The following is a 15806-nucleotide window of genomic DNA, read 5'->3' as shown; positions in this document are numbered from 1 at the left end:
AGTATGAGCAAAATAATAATAATAAATAGTAATAATAATGCTGTCTATATAACGGGCTCTAATCTAGCTTTGTATTTGACAGGAGAAAGAACACATTTCCTATGTTGGATATACTTTCCTTGTAGCTCTTCTCTCCGGGCCAGGAAAATATTTGACTTGACTTTGAAATATTTACCTTTGCTTCTGATAAGTACTAAGACTGTGCCTCCTTTCCAAGATAGATAAGGCTGTCTTCCAAGACAGCCTTGAGATAGACATAGATAATATCCCACCAAATAATGCCATGTACCCTTTATTACATAGCAAAGTCATGTACAAAAATACTGTTCTATGCGCTTTGCTTACTCTAACTCATGTACTTCCCACATTGTGCCCATTTTACAGATGGGGAAAATAAAGCGCAGAGCGTTACTTTACTCGCCCAGGGCCATAGAGAGACTAAGCGCTGGAGCTGGGCTTGCAACCCAGAAAATATGACTGCAGGGTCTGCTAGTACCAAACCAGGACTGCTAAAGCCCATTGCTAAGGCCACGCCCCTCTCTCCCATCAAATTCTGTTACTGAAGAGCACACTTAAGATCCAAAGTTGATTGCTGTCTGTGGTACCTCGTTAGAGGGAGGGGGAGGAGAGGAATTATGATAAAAATAAAGCTTCGAACAACCAATCAGTGTCCGTGGAAAGGCCTCGCGCCTAAACGCCACACACACGTGAGCCACCTGCAGTAATCCTCTCAGCCACCAAAACTCACGTGCGCTTGCACGTGCACGCGCTGAGACCCCCCCCCCCTCCCTTCAAAGCCGTAAAAACCCCTTTCGGCGTTGCAAGATCGCGCCTGCGGACTAGCGCCAGATTCCCATCCCACCAGCCTCTGCGAACGGAAAGCTCGCGTGCCGGCTTGGCGCTACTTAGTAGGAAAGCAAAGTCTTCCTAGCAACAACCTGGTCCCCCGGCAAGGGTTGCGCATGCGCCCTCGGGATTGCTAGGTAATCTGCCTGTCAGGAAGCCTTCGCGCCGCGGTGGTCCCAGGATATTGCTTGGGTCCACAGCTTGCGTGAGACGCCCCGGCCTGACGTCACATCGTCCGGCTCAACTTCCGGTGGGACGTCGAGTGATCGAAAGGGTGTTTGCCGTTGACGCTGAGGGAGAGCGCTGGCGGCGAGCTGGTTCCCGCGTCGTGTGGAGGTCGGTGTGACGGGATTTGAAAAGGTTTTTCCAGCGGCTTTTTTTCCTTCTCCTTGAATTTTCTTGTCTTGTGTGTGGGCGAGTAGTTCAGTGATTTTTAATGCCTGAGAAACTCCGGGGAGTCAAGTGGCGTGGGTGAGAGGATTTGCCTGAGGGGAAAAAATTTCTGGAATCGCAAATTTACAATTAAATTTCAGCAGCGCTGTGGGATGGGGGTCGGCGGGGGAGTCTGGATGGTTTGGGCTGGTTCCGGTGGGTTCCGGCTGGTCCCCGCTGGTTTTCCCGGCTGGTCCCCGCTGGTTTCGCGGCTGGTTCCCGCTGGTTTCGCCGGTTCGCACCACGTCTCGCGGATGCCCGCGCTTTCGAGCTTTTGCGTTTTGGCCATTTGTGGAGTAGTTCGTGCCGATTTGGGGGGACGAGTCGATCTTTTCTCATCGTTTTTTTTTCTTCCTTGGCAGAGGTGGGGGGGCGGCGAGGAACGACCAAGACTTTAAATCTCTGTCTCTCATATGTATATATAGTTTCGAGTTTAAGTGGTAAAATAGGGGGGTTGTTATATCTTTGAGATTCTGGTGTTTTTTGAGGCTTTGATGGTAATGCGTTTGATCGAAGATAGGGCAGCCTCGCCGTATTATCGTTAATAATATAAACGAGGAGAAAGAAAGTAAAGACCCAAGCTGCGCACGGTCATTTGATAACGTAGTCTTTTCAGGATCGCTTCCTTCCCTCCCTACCCTCCTCTCCCGGAATTAGGACTGCTATAGGGTTTGAAACTGGTTTAATGTTTATAGATCGTGATTTTTCCAGGCAACTTTTCTGCTTTTATAGATTCAGTGCCAGGCAATGGAACACGTTTTGGGTAACGTTGTCCCCGATCTGGCTTATTTTGTAGTCTGCGGAATTTCGTTTGGACAGCAGAAATGCTGCTTTTACGAGATTTGATAGGAATTTTAGGAAGTAATTGTTCAGTGTGTTATTAACAGGTTTGTTTTTGTTGTTGTTGTTAAAAAAAAAAACCTTGGAGTGGCCTGGCGTAATCTGCCCTCTTTTTCTGTGTATTCCTTCAGATTGTTTTTTCACTATTCTGATAAATTGATGATTCTGATAAAGTGAATGCCTTGTATCTTAAGAGCAGAATCTTCGAATGACTTTTGAAAAATACCTTTAAAGTGTTTTTAATGTCTAAAAATATCATAAAAACTAGATGGCTTTTTGTTCTTATGTTATCAAGAATTTAGGTTTTCTACGGTAAAATAGAAATGAACTTTATTTTAGGTAAAATCATTTTGCAGGATTTTGAATTTGACGAATTTTACTAATTTTGCCAAATGTAGTCATGATTGGGCTCTAAGAAAATGTTACACAAACTTTATTTTGTGGGAAGAAGCAAAACGGAAACGAGGCTGCGCTTGCTATGAACCAGACATGATGCTGGATACTTAACTGTATTTGGTTTTCACAGCCCCTGTGAAGTAGATATTCCAACTATACAGGTTAAGAAATTGAGGCGCAGAGAGATTAAATACCTGTGAGATTTCAAGCGGAGGTAAGAGATTGCTCTGCAGTGTAAGAACAAAACTTCACAAGTGACTTGAACATCCATTCATAGGGACTTGTTAAATGAATTACAGCTATCTGCATGCAGGAAACTAAATTGTTAAAGTGACTGGCATATGTAGAAGTATTGGTTTAGAAATTATTTTTCCACTATTAATTGCTTTTGCCTGTTTTCGAGCTTTAGATCAATTGAATTGTACACTCTTTAGAATTTGGCTTTTACTCAGTGTTACGGTTGTGTGATTTGTCCTGTTTGTGTGTAGCAATAGTTAATTTATCCTCATTGCTGTGTAGTCTTCCTATGTCCAGAACACCACTGTTTAATTGTTCATAGCTTGTATTAGTCTCATAATCAGGAAAAATACACATAGTCTAAAACTAAAACTTGATTGAGGTTACAGCTCAGATTGGGTGTATTTTATAACTTGAATTTTTCCACAGTATTAACCTACATTTATCTTGAATTAACTTGAGAGTTACTTCTCCATTCATCGTGGCTGTGTCATTACTACCCTGGCTCAGGATGGAGGGAGGGAGGGAATTTGCACTTATAAATGTACCCATTCCAGTACCATGATGCCATTCACGGTTCATATTCCTACTACAAGATATAATATGATGGTATTGTGCTCCATGTCTTTTCTAGTTGCAAAGTTAAATGATCTGGAACCGTAACTGAGCATACATAATTCTAGAAGAGTTTTAGTTTATATTTTATATACATTTACTTAGGTTTGATATAAAATTTAACTATGGAAACACTCGTTCTTAAACCTGAAATGGTCTTAGACATAATCTCAGCCACTTTTCATCTGGCAGATGAGGCAGTGTCTTGAGTGGTCTGCCCAGTGTACGACCTGGTTGGGACCCAAGCTGGAACAGACTCCTGACTAGGATTTGGAGGCCTGATGGGCTGCCTTTACAAAAGCAGTGAGGAATCATGTCCTCTTGTTTTCACTATTTACTCTGTAGCTTTTACATTGTGGAGCATTCACTTCAGAATTTAGAAGTGTGTTTGATCTTGATTCTTGTTCCTATGCATGAGCAATATAGCCCTTTACGTTTAAAAGGTCTATTCTGAATCATGAATGGAGAATTTCTAAAATTCAACCAGTACACCAATTCAGTTTGAGTTGGTATTGAGAGAATGTAGCTATACTAAGTTTATTAAGGTAATGAAAAGGTAACTTTTTTATGCATTGCTTTTCAGGAGTAGAAGGTTAACCAGTCCTAGGTGACCAAGGAGTTTAAAATTAATTAGGCCCAACTCAGAAGTGGAGTTGCTCCTGTTTGACAAAGATGTCTAGCTGCTCCAGTGAAGTTGATGTGGTTTGTATTTCAAATTGAAAAAAAAAATGTCCTTGTTCTTTTCATTGTGTTATATTTCTTTTCTAAATTGAATTTAATTTCACACAGTGAGATGCAAAGATCCTAAGTATATAATTCATAAGTTTTGACAGTGATCTGTAAAGCTGTTATGAACATTCATGTACGAGGTTTTTTTGTGAACAGATACTAACATTTCTTTTGGGTCAATCCTCAGGAATTGAATTGCTAGGTCATAGGGTTGGTGTAATTATAACTGAGAATCCACCAGGTTTTAAAAGTGGTTATGGTCTTCAGCATTCTGTTTCATTCTGTTTCTTGATCCCTGATGTTGAATAAAAGTATTTTTTAAGCTACACATAATTCAGCTTAACAGAAAATATATTGCTTACATATGGATGTAGGTATTACTGCCACTTAAGTAGTATAAGCAATTTTTAAAACTTCTGTTAGTCCTAACATCTTTCATTTTTGGAGATAATGTTAACTGCCTACAGAGAGTTATTTTTTCTGACATAATCATGTGAAACCACTTGGGAAAGCATAAGGCACTATACAAAAGTAAGGTGGTATATTTTCATAAGTACTAATCTATAACAAGTCCATATTACTTTGGTTATAGCTTTTGAAACAGATATAGCTTCGAAGGATCTTTATTTTTAAAAATTATTCCTATAGTTCATAATTCATTCTTAGAATAAAGAGTTGTTAAATGAAGTTTAATGGTTATTTACTACCTATTTATTTAAAGCATTCAAAAAATTTTAAGGTGATTTAGAGATTAATTTATTGAGAAAAAGACATGGATTGAGAAGTACAGAGTGATAGTTACAAAATAGTCATGGGGGCTATAAAGTACAGCATAGGAAATGTAGTCAGTAATATAATAGCTGTATGATGTCAATTGGATATGGGAAGCATTGGGGGGCACTTTATAGAGTATATGAGTATCAAACCACTATGCAGTATACCTGAGACTCATAGAAAATAATAGTAAATATAAACTGTAATTGAAAAAATGTTTTAATTTAAAAAATGCTCCTGAAAAGAAAGAAAAAAGAAAAGCCTTGGTAAAATGCTATGTAGAAAAACCTAGAATTATAGATGTTTTATTATTATTTTTTACTAGCAATAATTAATTTTTGTGCTGTTATAATCAGGAAAAGAAAGATTTCCTAAAAATTAGAACAAAAACAAAAAGGTACTTAAGTGTTTTCTATTTTGTCCATAGAGTGGCACTGTTGAGTGGTTTAAAAATCAAAAGCCATGTAACATAGTTCTTGGTGTTAAGAAATATTTGCTGTTACAGCAGTTCTGGTGCCAGATTACTAGAAGACTAGTCTTTCTACCCTTAGATATACAAGAGGTTAAGCTTGATGAAAATATGTCATAAGTGTACTTGGGTTAATGAGTAAGTAGTTGCAAGTACATCTTTTTTTTTTGTAGTCACAGTATCTATTTACAATGAACAAAGGTCCTTTAATACCATAGGTAGACTTTTGGAGTTTCTTGAAAGTGAAATTGAAGTCCTAAATTTTTCTGTCCGTTCCTTTCATGCTTCCTTTTAATTTATTAATGAATCTTCCTTAGATAAAAACTCGCATACATTCTGCCGATGATGAGAATGGGACTCTTTATGCATATGAATCAAATCCTACATATGTAAATGTAAGTAATGTTAATTGCCGTTTGCCAAATGTAGTAACATTTAGCCATTTTAAAGGAAAATATTTAAATTCTTCATATATGATAGAGTGCCTCTAAACTACTCAAGAAAATACTACTCTGTCATGAATTTGTTTGGCTCCTTTCATTAGACAATGAACATTTAACCATTTTACTTCTCTCTTTTCCTTGCGTAGTAGGAAATTGAGAGCAATACCCATTTTTAGTACAAAATTCTAAACATAGGTCATTTCGATATAATAAATTCTTTCCTTTCTCTCTTAATTAGCAGTTATCATTTCTATTATATTTTTATTTCATCTCTGCTTTAGATTAAAATTTCTGAAACTGAAAAGTTGCTAAAAAAGTAAAAATTTAAATAAGTATACAGTGTTTTTATCCTATGTTCAATTTGGCTCTTACAGAAGTAAACCATTAATACTTAACATTTAAAATCTTAGCAGCAAAGTGCTCAGTCTGACGCATCCTCTGAAGAGCAACAAAAACCAATTATGGATGTCCTGAGTTATTGCCAGGTACAAAAGTTCTGTCAAATGTTTTCTAAAATGCTAAGCTGAAATTCTCTTTATTTTATGTAAAGAATACAGTTGATTGAAATTTTGCTGTATTAAATTATGTATGATTGTCACCCCATCATGATCATTTTTAACAATTTCTAGTTTATTGAATAGCATCTCTGGGTGAAATTTCAAAGTAGCAATATGTAGATTTTATAGTTTTTTTAAAGCCCTTAAATGATCAAATGTAGTTATGTCTCTTTCATCTTGATTATTCAGTATTGAATTAATTTTCCCTACAAAATTTTCGAAGGAAATTGGCTGATTTGGATGCAATTTAGTATGTACCTAAATGCATACAAAGATACCTCAATTGAAACAAAATGGCAGCCAACCACTGTTTTTAAAAGTATATCTTACATAGTTTTGAGGGGATTTTGTAAAAATTAGCATATTGGTAGAGGTAGATAGAAATATGTGATTATCAAGGATTTTGTGGGCTGCATACCCTAGAGGTAATGAACATTTATAAAAAATCAATTTTCTTAAGGTACTAAGTGTCTTGAATAAAATGAGCCAGCATACTTTGAAAAATAGAAAATAGATAATGGTTTATGAGTCTTAAGTGCAATGCTTAAAGGGGACACATCAGATCTTCAGGGGAAGATGTGCAGAGGGTGGGCTATAGCAGGAGGGAGAGGGTTCTCATTCTGAGCAGGGCTATCCCCAGCCCGCCTTGCCTAAGCATCCAAGACCACCTAGATACACACTGCTCTGCCAGGGCCTTCTGAGCAATTGTGCAGGGTGGGGTGGGATGTAGCATCTCAGGTAAGAGGTAAGACATACTCAGGCCTCATGAGGGATCCAGTCTATTTCTCCTAGTGTGTTAGCTCTCTCCTCTCTTCAACTTCTTCCCTTACTGCCCTAGACTGCATGGTGCAGCATTTCCATCTTTTCTTTTTTATCCTTGCCCACATCCTCTTTAGTAAAACCCAGCCTTGTCCATGCTGGGAAGCAGAGGGGACGACTTCTGCTGGGACCTGTCCACTGTTTGGTCTGTAGTCAGCACCCTCTCCCCATGTGCTCCAGACACACCCATCCTTGCCTCTTGTTTAATGGAGAAAATGAGGTGGGGAGCAGAAGTCTTCTCCCCACAGCCAACAGACTTGCCTAGGGTACATTCTTCTTCTGGTGTTTTCCTCTGTAAGGCCAACACCTCCGCTGGTTTCTGCATCTGACCCTCTTTCCCTGTGCTCAGACTCCTCCCTTCATGGGTCATCCCTCTCTCTCCTGGATCTTCATCCTCTGTGTCTATCACTCTCAACATGTTCTCTTATGGTTTTTAAAAAACTACTTCTGCCCTGGCTAGTGTAGCTCAGTGGATTGAGTACAGGTCACTGGTTCAATTCCCAGTTAGGGCACGTGCCTGGGTTGCAGGCCAGGTTCCCAGTATGGGGCGCATGAGAGGCATCCACGTGTTGATGTTTCAATACCTCTTTCTCCTTCCCTTCCCCTCTATAAATAAATAAAACTTAAAAAAATCACTTCTTTCAGCCTCCCAGCCCTCTTCCACTGTCATCCTTCCTTTCTCCTTCCTTTAATAACCTAGCTCTTTGAATGTCAGTTATGTTCACTGTTGAAACACCTGACTTTCCTGTTTTCTGAGTATTTTTGAAGACACTCTTCTTTCTTCCCTGTATGTCCTTCTATGCATTTTTACCTAGTAAACACCTTCTTGTCTTTTCATTCTCAGCATAGACATCTGCTTCTCTGAAAAGACCTGCCAACCTGCATTAGGTCTTTGCATACACTTAGCCCCCTGTTCTGACCTGTGCCATGATAGTCGTAATAGTAATGTTCATATTAATAGATGATTGAGCACGATTGGCCCAGTCATCGTGTAGTATTGCTATTATGTTAGTATGAACATAATACCATAGCACCTTGCTTTGTCCTCAAGAGAACTCAGAGCGATTTTCATCCTGATTCTATACGTGAGGAAGTTGAAGCACAGAGAAGTTAAGTAACTTGACCAAGGTCACAGAGCTAAGTGGCAGAACTCTAATACTGAGATCCAAGCCCGTTCCCCTAGAATCTGCACTATTTACCTCAGAGCTGTAGGCCCATCACTGGGCCTCACACTTGATGAGGTAACAGAATCACCTGGAGGGCTTGTGAAAACACAGGTGCTATTCCGACTCTTGAGTTCCCAATTCATTAAGTCTGGGGTAGGAGATTGTGTGTTTCCAGTAAATGCTACTAGTATTGATGCTACTGGTCCACAAGTCCATACTTTGACTGCTCCAGGCTGCTAATTACTTTCTCTATTGAAATCATCTCTTCACTTGTCTCTCTCCAGCTAGAATAGGAGTTCCTTAGGACAGGAGCTGGTAGGGGGTTTTTCCCCTTACCATCCATGTTTCCAGCATCTAGCATAGTAGTTCTGACAGGTGGTATGCCCTCAGTAAATGTTTATTGGAATGAGAGAATGAGGAAATGGTTCTGGTCTATGATTTAAGTGTCTTTTTTTGCCTGAATGAAAATTCTCTGTATTTCAAGAATTTAGTCACGTACCTGATTGCCATATAGGGGATTTGTACTCAAAGATTTTATGGCATTAGTTGATTTTACAAATTTTAAATGTTTTGAAGCTAGAAGTTTAACATCTGATATATCTGGCTCACTGTTCTTCCCAGAGTGGAATGCCTATTAGTCCATGTTGTCATCATATGGAAAGAGGTTCTTTGGATTTTCAGCAGAATTGAACATTTATTTCCGAAAGTAGTACCTTCTTGATGTAAAATCACTCCCATCAGGACTGTGATAGGTTATAGGAATTGCGGTACCTTTACTTTCCAGAATTAAAGCCTCTCAAAATGCCTGTATGACATGGAGGCATTGCAACGTGGTTGCATTGGAGGTTGGGGACCCTTGTGGTCATCCAGCTCTCTCTTACCAACAACCAGGTATCAAGTTGGCAAGCAAGACATTTCTGATGGCATGAGAACTTTCTTTGTTCTTAGCAATCAAAATTGGCTTAAAGGTATTTTCTTATATGTTACTTATATTTTGATGTAGAACCCACTAATAGATTGTATTATTATAGGTCATCCAGGATACTCTTGAAAACATGGATAGGAAATTTGATGTCATGAACATGAAGGTTTCAAAAATTTACCGTTTTCGTGCAAATTTATTCTGGCAAAATCGCGTAAGTGTCATAAAATATTTTCACAACTATAATAAACCCCTGGTTTCTGAAGACGCCTGTCAGTTAAAAGTGAGAGAGAAGTAGTAAGTCTGTGAGGTTGTGTGATCCATGCTTGTAGCAGTAGACAGAAGACTAAATTTCTAGGAAGAATGCTTAAGTGCAGGTTTGAGAAAAGTAATGAGAGTGGGTATTTTTATGTTTGTATCCATTATGTATAAAGTGCAATTAGAAGGTAGGGTTGAAGAGATATAAAAATCATATAATCAAGTAGAATATTAATCTTTAATAATAGCAAGCAATGTTGCATGGATAATAAATATTGATGTGTTTACTACTTTCCTTTTTTGTTCATTTTCAGTTGGTTTATTCTGGGTTTTTGTTATTTCAGAAGCCACTTGGATATGCGTACAAACATTATACTAACCTGCTTTCTAGAAGGGTGAAATATCAGAAAACGAAGAAGGATGTGCCTGATGAGCCTGCTGTGCCTGCTGTGCCTGATGAGCCTGCTGTGCCTGATGAGCCTGCTATGCCTGCTGTGCCTGATGAGCCTGCTGTGCCTGCTGTGCCTGATGAGCCTGATAATGTGTCTGAATTTCTTTTCCCTGCTGATTTGTCTCGTAGTCATAGTTATAGCCCAACTGTGCCAGTAAGAAGACCAACAGATTCCCAGGATAGCCCTATGGGTACATTCTATCAGTCACAGGATTCCCTTACTCAGGATCACCGTTCATTCTATGAGGGCCGAGACATACGCCTTAGCCAGAGTCCAACATTTCCTGGCTGCTCTGCATCATATCCGTCAGGTTACCCACCCATTGATCTAGTGCAGGGGTCCTCTTCCATGCCCTGCTTTGACAGCCCAAGGGCTCATGGCACCACCAATGTTCTCTCAGCTTCTACATCTGTACCTGCAGCCATGCCGGGCCAGGGCAGATCAAGTCCAAGCCATCATGATATGATGGCTTACCCAACCTTGACACAAAATGAGAGCTTTGGCCATACTGCCTTCGGTGAGTGTGAAACGGCACATTTTAGAAGTAGCAGTATTTAACCTATACTCCTCAACATCCTCGGTGCAGGCTAGGGGAAGTTATTTGTTTTGTATTTTGAGAACTGATTTGGGGTGATATTATGGTGACAACATTTGTTAAGTATCTGTTATATGGCACCGCTAATCAGCTGACATGTCTCTTCTCCATTAATATTCATAATGAATACTACTGTGAGGTTTTTAATCTTTTGTTTTTCTTTACCCGTTTCCTGAGTAAATATACAAAATGTTCCTGAAATGGGCAGAGCCCAGATGATAGGAAAGAAAAGGTACACCTTTGGCTAATTCACGCACAAGAATGATCAGAATTGTGTTGATGGTCCTTAGTTAAAGAAATGATCTTTCTAGGGAATTATAAAACACACTTATGTTACCACAGACTATAGAGTTGAGTGCTGTAGTTGGAAAATGAATAGTTGTTTAGACACAGAAAAATTTCAGCACAACTTAGTGAACATGACAGCTAAAACTGAAGTATGAGCACTTCAGTTTTATGTATTATTTTTTCAGTATACAAACTTTCAGTCAAAATAGGTATTACTGTGTAATTAAACTCAAAAGAGGTATTAAATATAGTTGTAAAGTTACTTTTGGCATAGCTAAGCAGAAGATAATCTTGTTTTCTTCAAAATTTAGGTAAAAATTTAAGCCTTAAGAGACAGGAATTTAAAAGACTAAAATGATGCTTAAAATATCCATAATGAATAAATACAATAGAGTCAGTAAAGAACTAATTTGAGTCTCAAAGATAATAGGTTTTTTAAATTCATTGGTTAAAGTGAATAAATTTAAGCAATTATAAAATTAAATTTGGGGAATTTCCATTGTATTTAGTAAAATAAATCCAATCTACACAGACCAAGAGGGGAGAGATTGAGAGAAATTCACTGAAATACTTAAGAGAGTAATAGGTTAGCTTAGATTGACCTAATTAACCCAAGTAACAGATCTTTTGCTGTATTTGTGGCCAAAGAAACTTTGGGTTGTTCAGTCTGTTTTATGTTTGAAGCTTTCTGGTAACTTCTGAAGCTGCTTTTGTTGTTCGTGGGCAGTCAGATGGGACACTTGTGGGTACCTATCCTCACACCATCTTCATGTAAGCTTTTACTGGATTTTATACTTGGAGTCCTGGGTCCTTCCTGGGCTACTTAACAAATGGTTCCAGGAATGAGACCAACACTCCCTATTTAAGTAACATCTCTTCTTTCAGGATAATGATCAGGTCAAGTGTTGGGTTAGCCAAAAAGTCTATATGGTTTTTTCCATCAAAAAGAGACACATTTTTCATTTTCACCAGTGACTTTTTTGATTTGGATATTTTGAGTATGTCAGCTATCTCCCACATGGTGTAATGTTGATTGTTCTCAATTATTATCTCAGTTTGATTGCTATCAACTTCAACTGATCTTCTGAACTGCAGAGCATTGTCTAGTGAGAAGTCTCCAGCACAAAACTTCACAAACTGCTTTTGACTCTTGATCAGTCACAGCACCTGCATACACTGAACAAATCTTTGTTAGTATATGTTTTGGTTGCATTTTTACCTTTTTTGAAATAATGAAGCATAAACTGTTAAAATGTCACTTATTTTTCATCTTCAATATTAAAATGACTACAGGAAAATTTACCAATTTTGATGTTTTTTAAATTCATGTTGATGAGACAGCTGTCATGATACAATGTGACGAAATTGTTTTGAATGAATTTAAAGACAACTAAGTGCTACTAGAGCCATCTTACAGAAAACAAGTGACTTTTTTTGCTAATCCAATATAATTTGTCTTTTTCCCCCATTGAAGCTACAAGTTCAGCAGTTGAAAATGACCCAGGTGTACTGCAATACCCTTACTATGCAGACCCTGCAGATTGGTCTGTAGAGGAAGTGATCCTGTTTCTGAAAGAAGTAGATCCTCATACTCTCCTGCCCCTCGCTGACCTCTTCAGGGAACATGTAATGTATCTTTTGATCTGGTTTTCCTGCCTTTGAATGACCTCTGTATAGGCTTCTTCAGTTGGATGCTGATTAGTGTGAATGGTGAACCCTATCAACTGATTTTTCCTTATGTGAGAATATTTACTTTGCTCAAAGTTAAAGCCATGAGTGATAGAGGCTGGATCTGTACTTTAAATGGGTATCTGAGTACCTAAAATACTACAAGTCTTTAAGTTCTCAAGAGCAGATTATTCAGCCTGGTCATTCACTCTCAGGTGTCTTGTCCTTTGTAACGACAGCTACAACAGTTCTGTCGTAGCTGTTGTTACAAAGCTACGTTCTGTTATGTTGCCTAATGAATCCAGCAGCTGATTCCATTTGCTTAGTTCTGTTAACCTTACATGGTTATTACAGGTTTGGGATGCTGATACTCTCATGTCATTTAAGTTCTAATTTCTTTCTTTAACTTCCCAGTTTTACTTAGTAGAAAAAAGTATGGAAGGTGCCTAACAAACGCAGTACTATATGGGATTTCATGTTTTCAGTGTATGATACACATACATGATTCAGTAAATTTTTTTAAAGAATTATACACATTTATTTTTATTTAGAGGGGAAGGGAAGGAGAGAGGGAGAGAAATATCAATGTATGGTTGCCTCTCATGGGTCCCCCACTAGGAACTGGCCTGCAACCCAGGCATGTGCCCTGACTGGGAATCAAACCACGATCCTTTGGTTCGCAGGCCCATGCTCAATCCACTGAGCTACACCAGCCAGGGCTAAATTTTTATTTTTAAACCAGATCTCATGAAAACCAAATCGTATGCTCCAGCAGCTTCAGTTGTTTAGTTAACATAATAAAGGTTTTAAGGAGGATGCCTGTATCTATGGAGTCATATTCTTACAGTTTTTTGTAATGGATAAAATTAGTGACCACACATCTAATACACCCTTTTAGATATGGTACAAAAATCAGTAATTAATTTCATCATCTTTTTAACTTCAGACAAGTAATTGATGAGCTTTCACCATAAACACAACACTGTATAGCACATTCACAGTTTGCATTGATGCTGACATACTCATATTCCCTGCCTTTCTAAGGAGGTTAATGACTGTCTGAAATCTATTTCTACCATTCCTTTTTTTTATTATTTTTTTCTTACTGTTCAATGTAGGATTTTATTCTACATACAGTATGTAAAGTTAGGTAGTTTGACACTAAGGACATTTTTACAATACTAGGTTAAATTTCCTTTATCTTAAAATTTGAAGTAAATTTACTAATGACCAAATAATGCTTCAGCTGTACAAATTGTATCTTCAGTAGTTTTCATCAAGCAGGTGCATAGTCAGAGAATATATATCTGGAATGACCTGCCCTCTAATGGATGTTACACATTCTTATATATAAAGAAATGACTATTTTGATAAAATATGGAAGCATTATTAATTATTCTAATTTTCTTCTCTGTAGGAAATTGATGGGAAAGCCATGCTGTTACTCCACAGTGAGGTTATGATGAAGTATATGGGGCTGAAGCTCGGGACAGCTCTGAAGTTGTGCCACTACATTGAAAAGCTTAAAGAAGAAAAATGCATCGTTGACATTTGAGAAAACATCTGTGTAGATTTAGATTGGACTTAATTCTGGGGAAAACCATGCTATCTTGCTGTAAAATCATTTTACTGCTCTTAGAAATATTTGTGTTGTAGAAGGTTCCTCTAAAAGCTGGTTATATCCAGAATCACAGAGTTACATTATAGTCCAGTCTACTTCTTTAGCAACTATTCAATGTGTTGTTATTAGCATATTCAAATGGGCAGTTTCTGTTTAATCTTTATTGTTGCCATATTGTCATTTTTACTTCATATAAGAAACAGAGAGAAATACCTTTGACTTTGGTTGATGTTTATGTATAGAACAAAAACAGCTAAATCCCAAAGAGAAAATATTAGGGATTGACAAGTTCTCTAATAAAATCTATGAGAAGTTTTCCTTAGAAGAAAATTTAAAGATATAACTGCAGATATCATCTCTTTCTCAACTATTATATATCTGTAATAGCAGTGTTCTGTTCTACCAGTTTCCAGAAAGGGAATAACCATATAACTTTACTTTTGTTTTTATTTCTCTATTTATTTTCAGTTAAAGAAAAATTAATTCTATAAAGTTTCTAAAGTGTTGTTGCCAGTCATTTGATAAATTATAAGATAGATAGAATAGTTGTTTTATGCAATAGATAACAGGTGGCAAGCATAAGGCCCATGAGAATCCGGCCCTCCACCTTGTTTTATCTGGCTCTGCACCTTGTTTCTACGCAGCAGCAGCACTGAGCTCTCGCTTAACTGTTAAGGAGTAGTTACATTTATACAGTCCTAAAGTTACATTCGGCCCTTTGAAGGCAACTGGGAGGCTGATGTGGCCCCCAGTGAAAATGAGTTTGACACTCTGCTCTTACACTACAAGTATGCTTTGGGTGGAGTCTGGCTATATGCTATTTCATTAAATATATGCTATTTTAAAACTTTTAAATATTTTGTTTTAGCTCTGATATTAGCCTTTTGTAGTTCAAATCGCTCTCTGAAGGTGCCTATGTCCAAATTCTTAAAAGATGCATATTCATGTTAATGTTTTATTCTATATGTGAAGTTTACATACAAGTAAGTCTTTAATTTAAAATGATACTTTGCACTTCTACAGAGATAAAGACTCATCATATATAGTGAGATGTCTTAACTCTGTAAAAAATATGCACATCGTTTCCCATCACTAGTAGCTTTCAGCTCACTCTTCAGAGTTTACATACAGGAAAGTTCTCTGTCCTGTGCAATGTTTCTAGTTACTTTGCTTTCTGAGCCATTTTGTCTCTGAACTATGGAAGGTACATTAGTTTGAATTTATCATTTTGGAACTTCTTATACTGGGAATTTCAAGCAAAACATGTTCATTGTTATTTATTACATTGTTCTATTGTATAATTGTTGTAATGTCTATAAGCTATGACAATTGGTGCTAATTGTATTAGCCATTTGTTGTAAATGCCAATAATTGTTTGCCATGGGCCAGAATGTACATCTACCTTTTAGGAAACCAAGTGTCCTTTATATTTATAAACAAATGCAATTATTTGCTAGGCATTTGTAATCTAAAGATGGGTTTTATCTATGTTATTACCTCTGTGTTACAAGACAAGATTCTAATTTGTACTTTTAATCTCTCAAATTGTTTGAGTGAAGATGGTGTGTCCAGTTGAACATTTCTCAGGTGTTTATACAAATACTATGTTTTTACAGTTCTCAGAATTTAAACTATAATAAAGTTAAAAATACCTGCAAAAACTAGTGCCAGAACCTCAT

At 37.6% G+C, this 15806-nt stretch overlaps 1 protein-coding gene across 5 annotated transcripts; it reads left to right on the top strand.

Annotated features, from left to right (window-relative positions):
* Positions 1 to 984: 984 nt before the first annotated feature.
* Positions 985 to 15768, top strand: SCML1 (Scm polycomb group protein like 1). Of its 5 annotated transcripts, none has more exons than XM_037157537.2 (8): positions 985 to 1182; positions 3950 to 4068; positions 5656 to 5733; positions 6192 to 6266; positions 9355 to 9459; positions 9848 to 10472; positions 12313 to 12464; positions 13924 to 15768. In XM_037157537.2, the coding sequence occupies exons 2-8, from the start codon at positions 4039 to 4041 to the stop codon at positions 14059 to 14061; spliced, it is 1203 nt and encodes a 400-aa protein (XP_037013432.2). In that variant the 5' UTR covers positions 985 to 1182; positions 3950 to 4038; the 3' UTR covers positions 14062 to 15768. The 5 variants fall into 5 exon arrangements, with proteins under 5 accessions (XP_037013432.2, XP_037013428.2, XP_037013431.2 ...); XM_037157533.2 differs by having other exon boundaries at positions 2645 to 4068; XM_037157536.2 differs by having other exon boundaries at positions 985 to 1206.
* The last annotated feature ends 38 nt before the right edge of the window (positions 15769 to 15806 follow it).

This window comes from Artibeus jamaicensis, unplaced genomic scaffold (assembly GCF_021234435.1).
Source record: "Artibeus jamaicensis isolate MK-2021 breed Jamaican fruit bat unplaced genomic scaffold, CSHL_Jam_final scaffold_1283, whole genome shotgun sequence".
NCBI lineage: Eukaryota > Metazoa > Chordata > Mammalia > Chiroptera > Phyllostomidae > Artibeus > Artibeus jamaicensis.
This window is presented reverse-complemented; position numbering and strand designations above follow the sequence as displayed.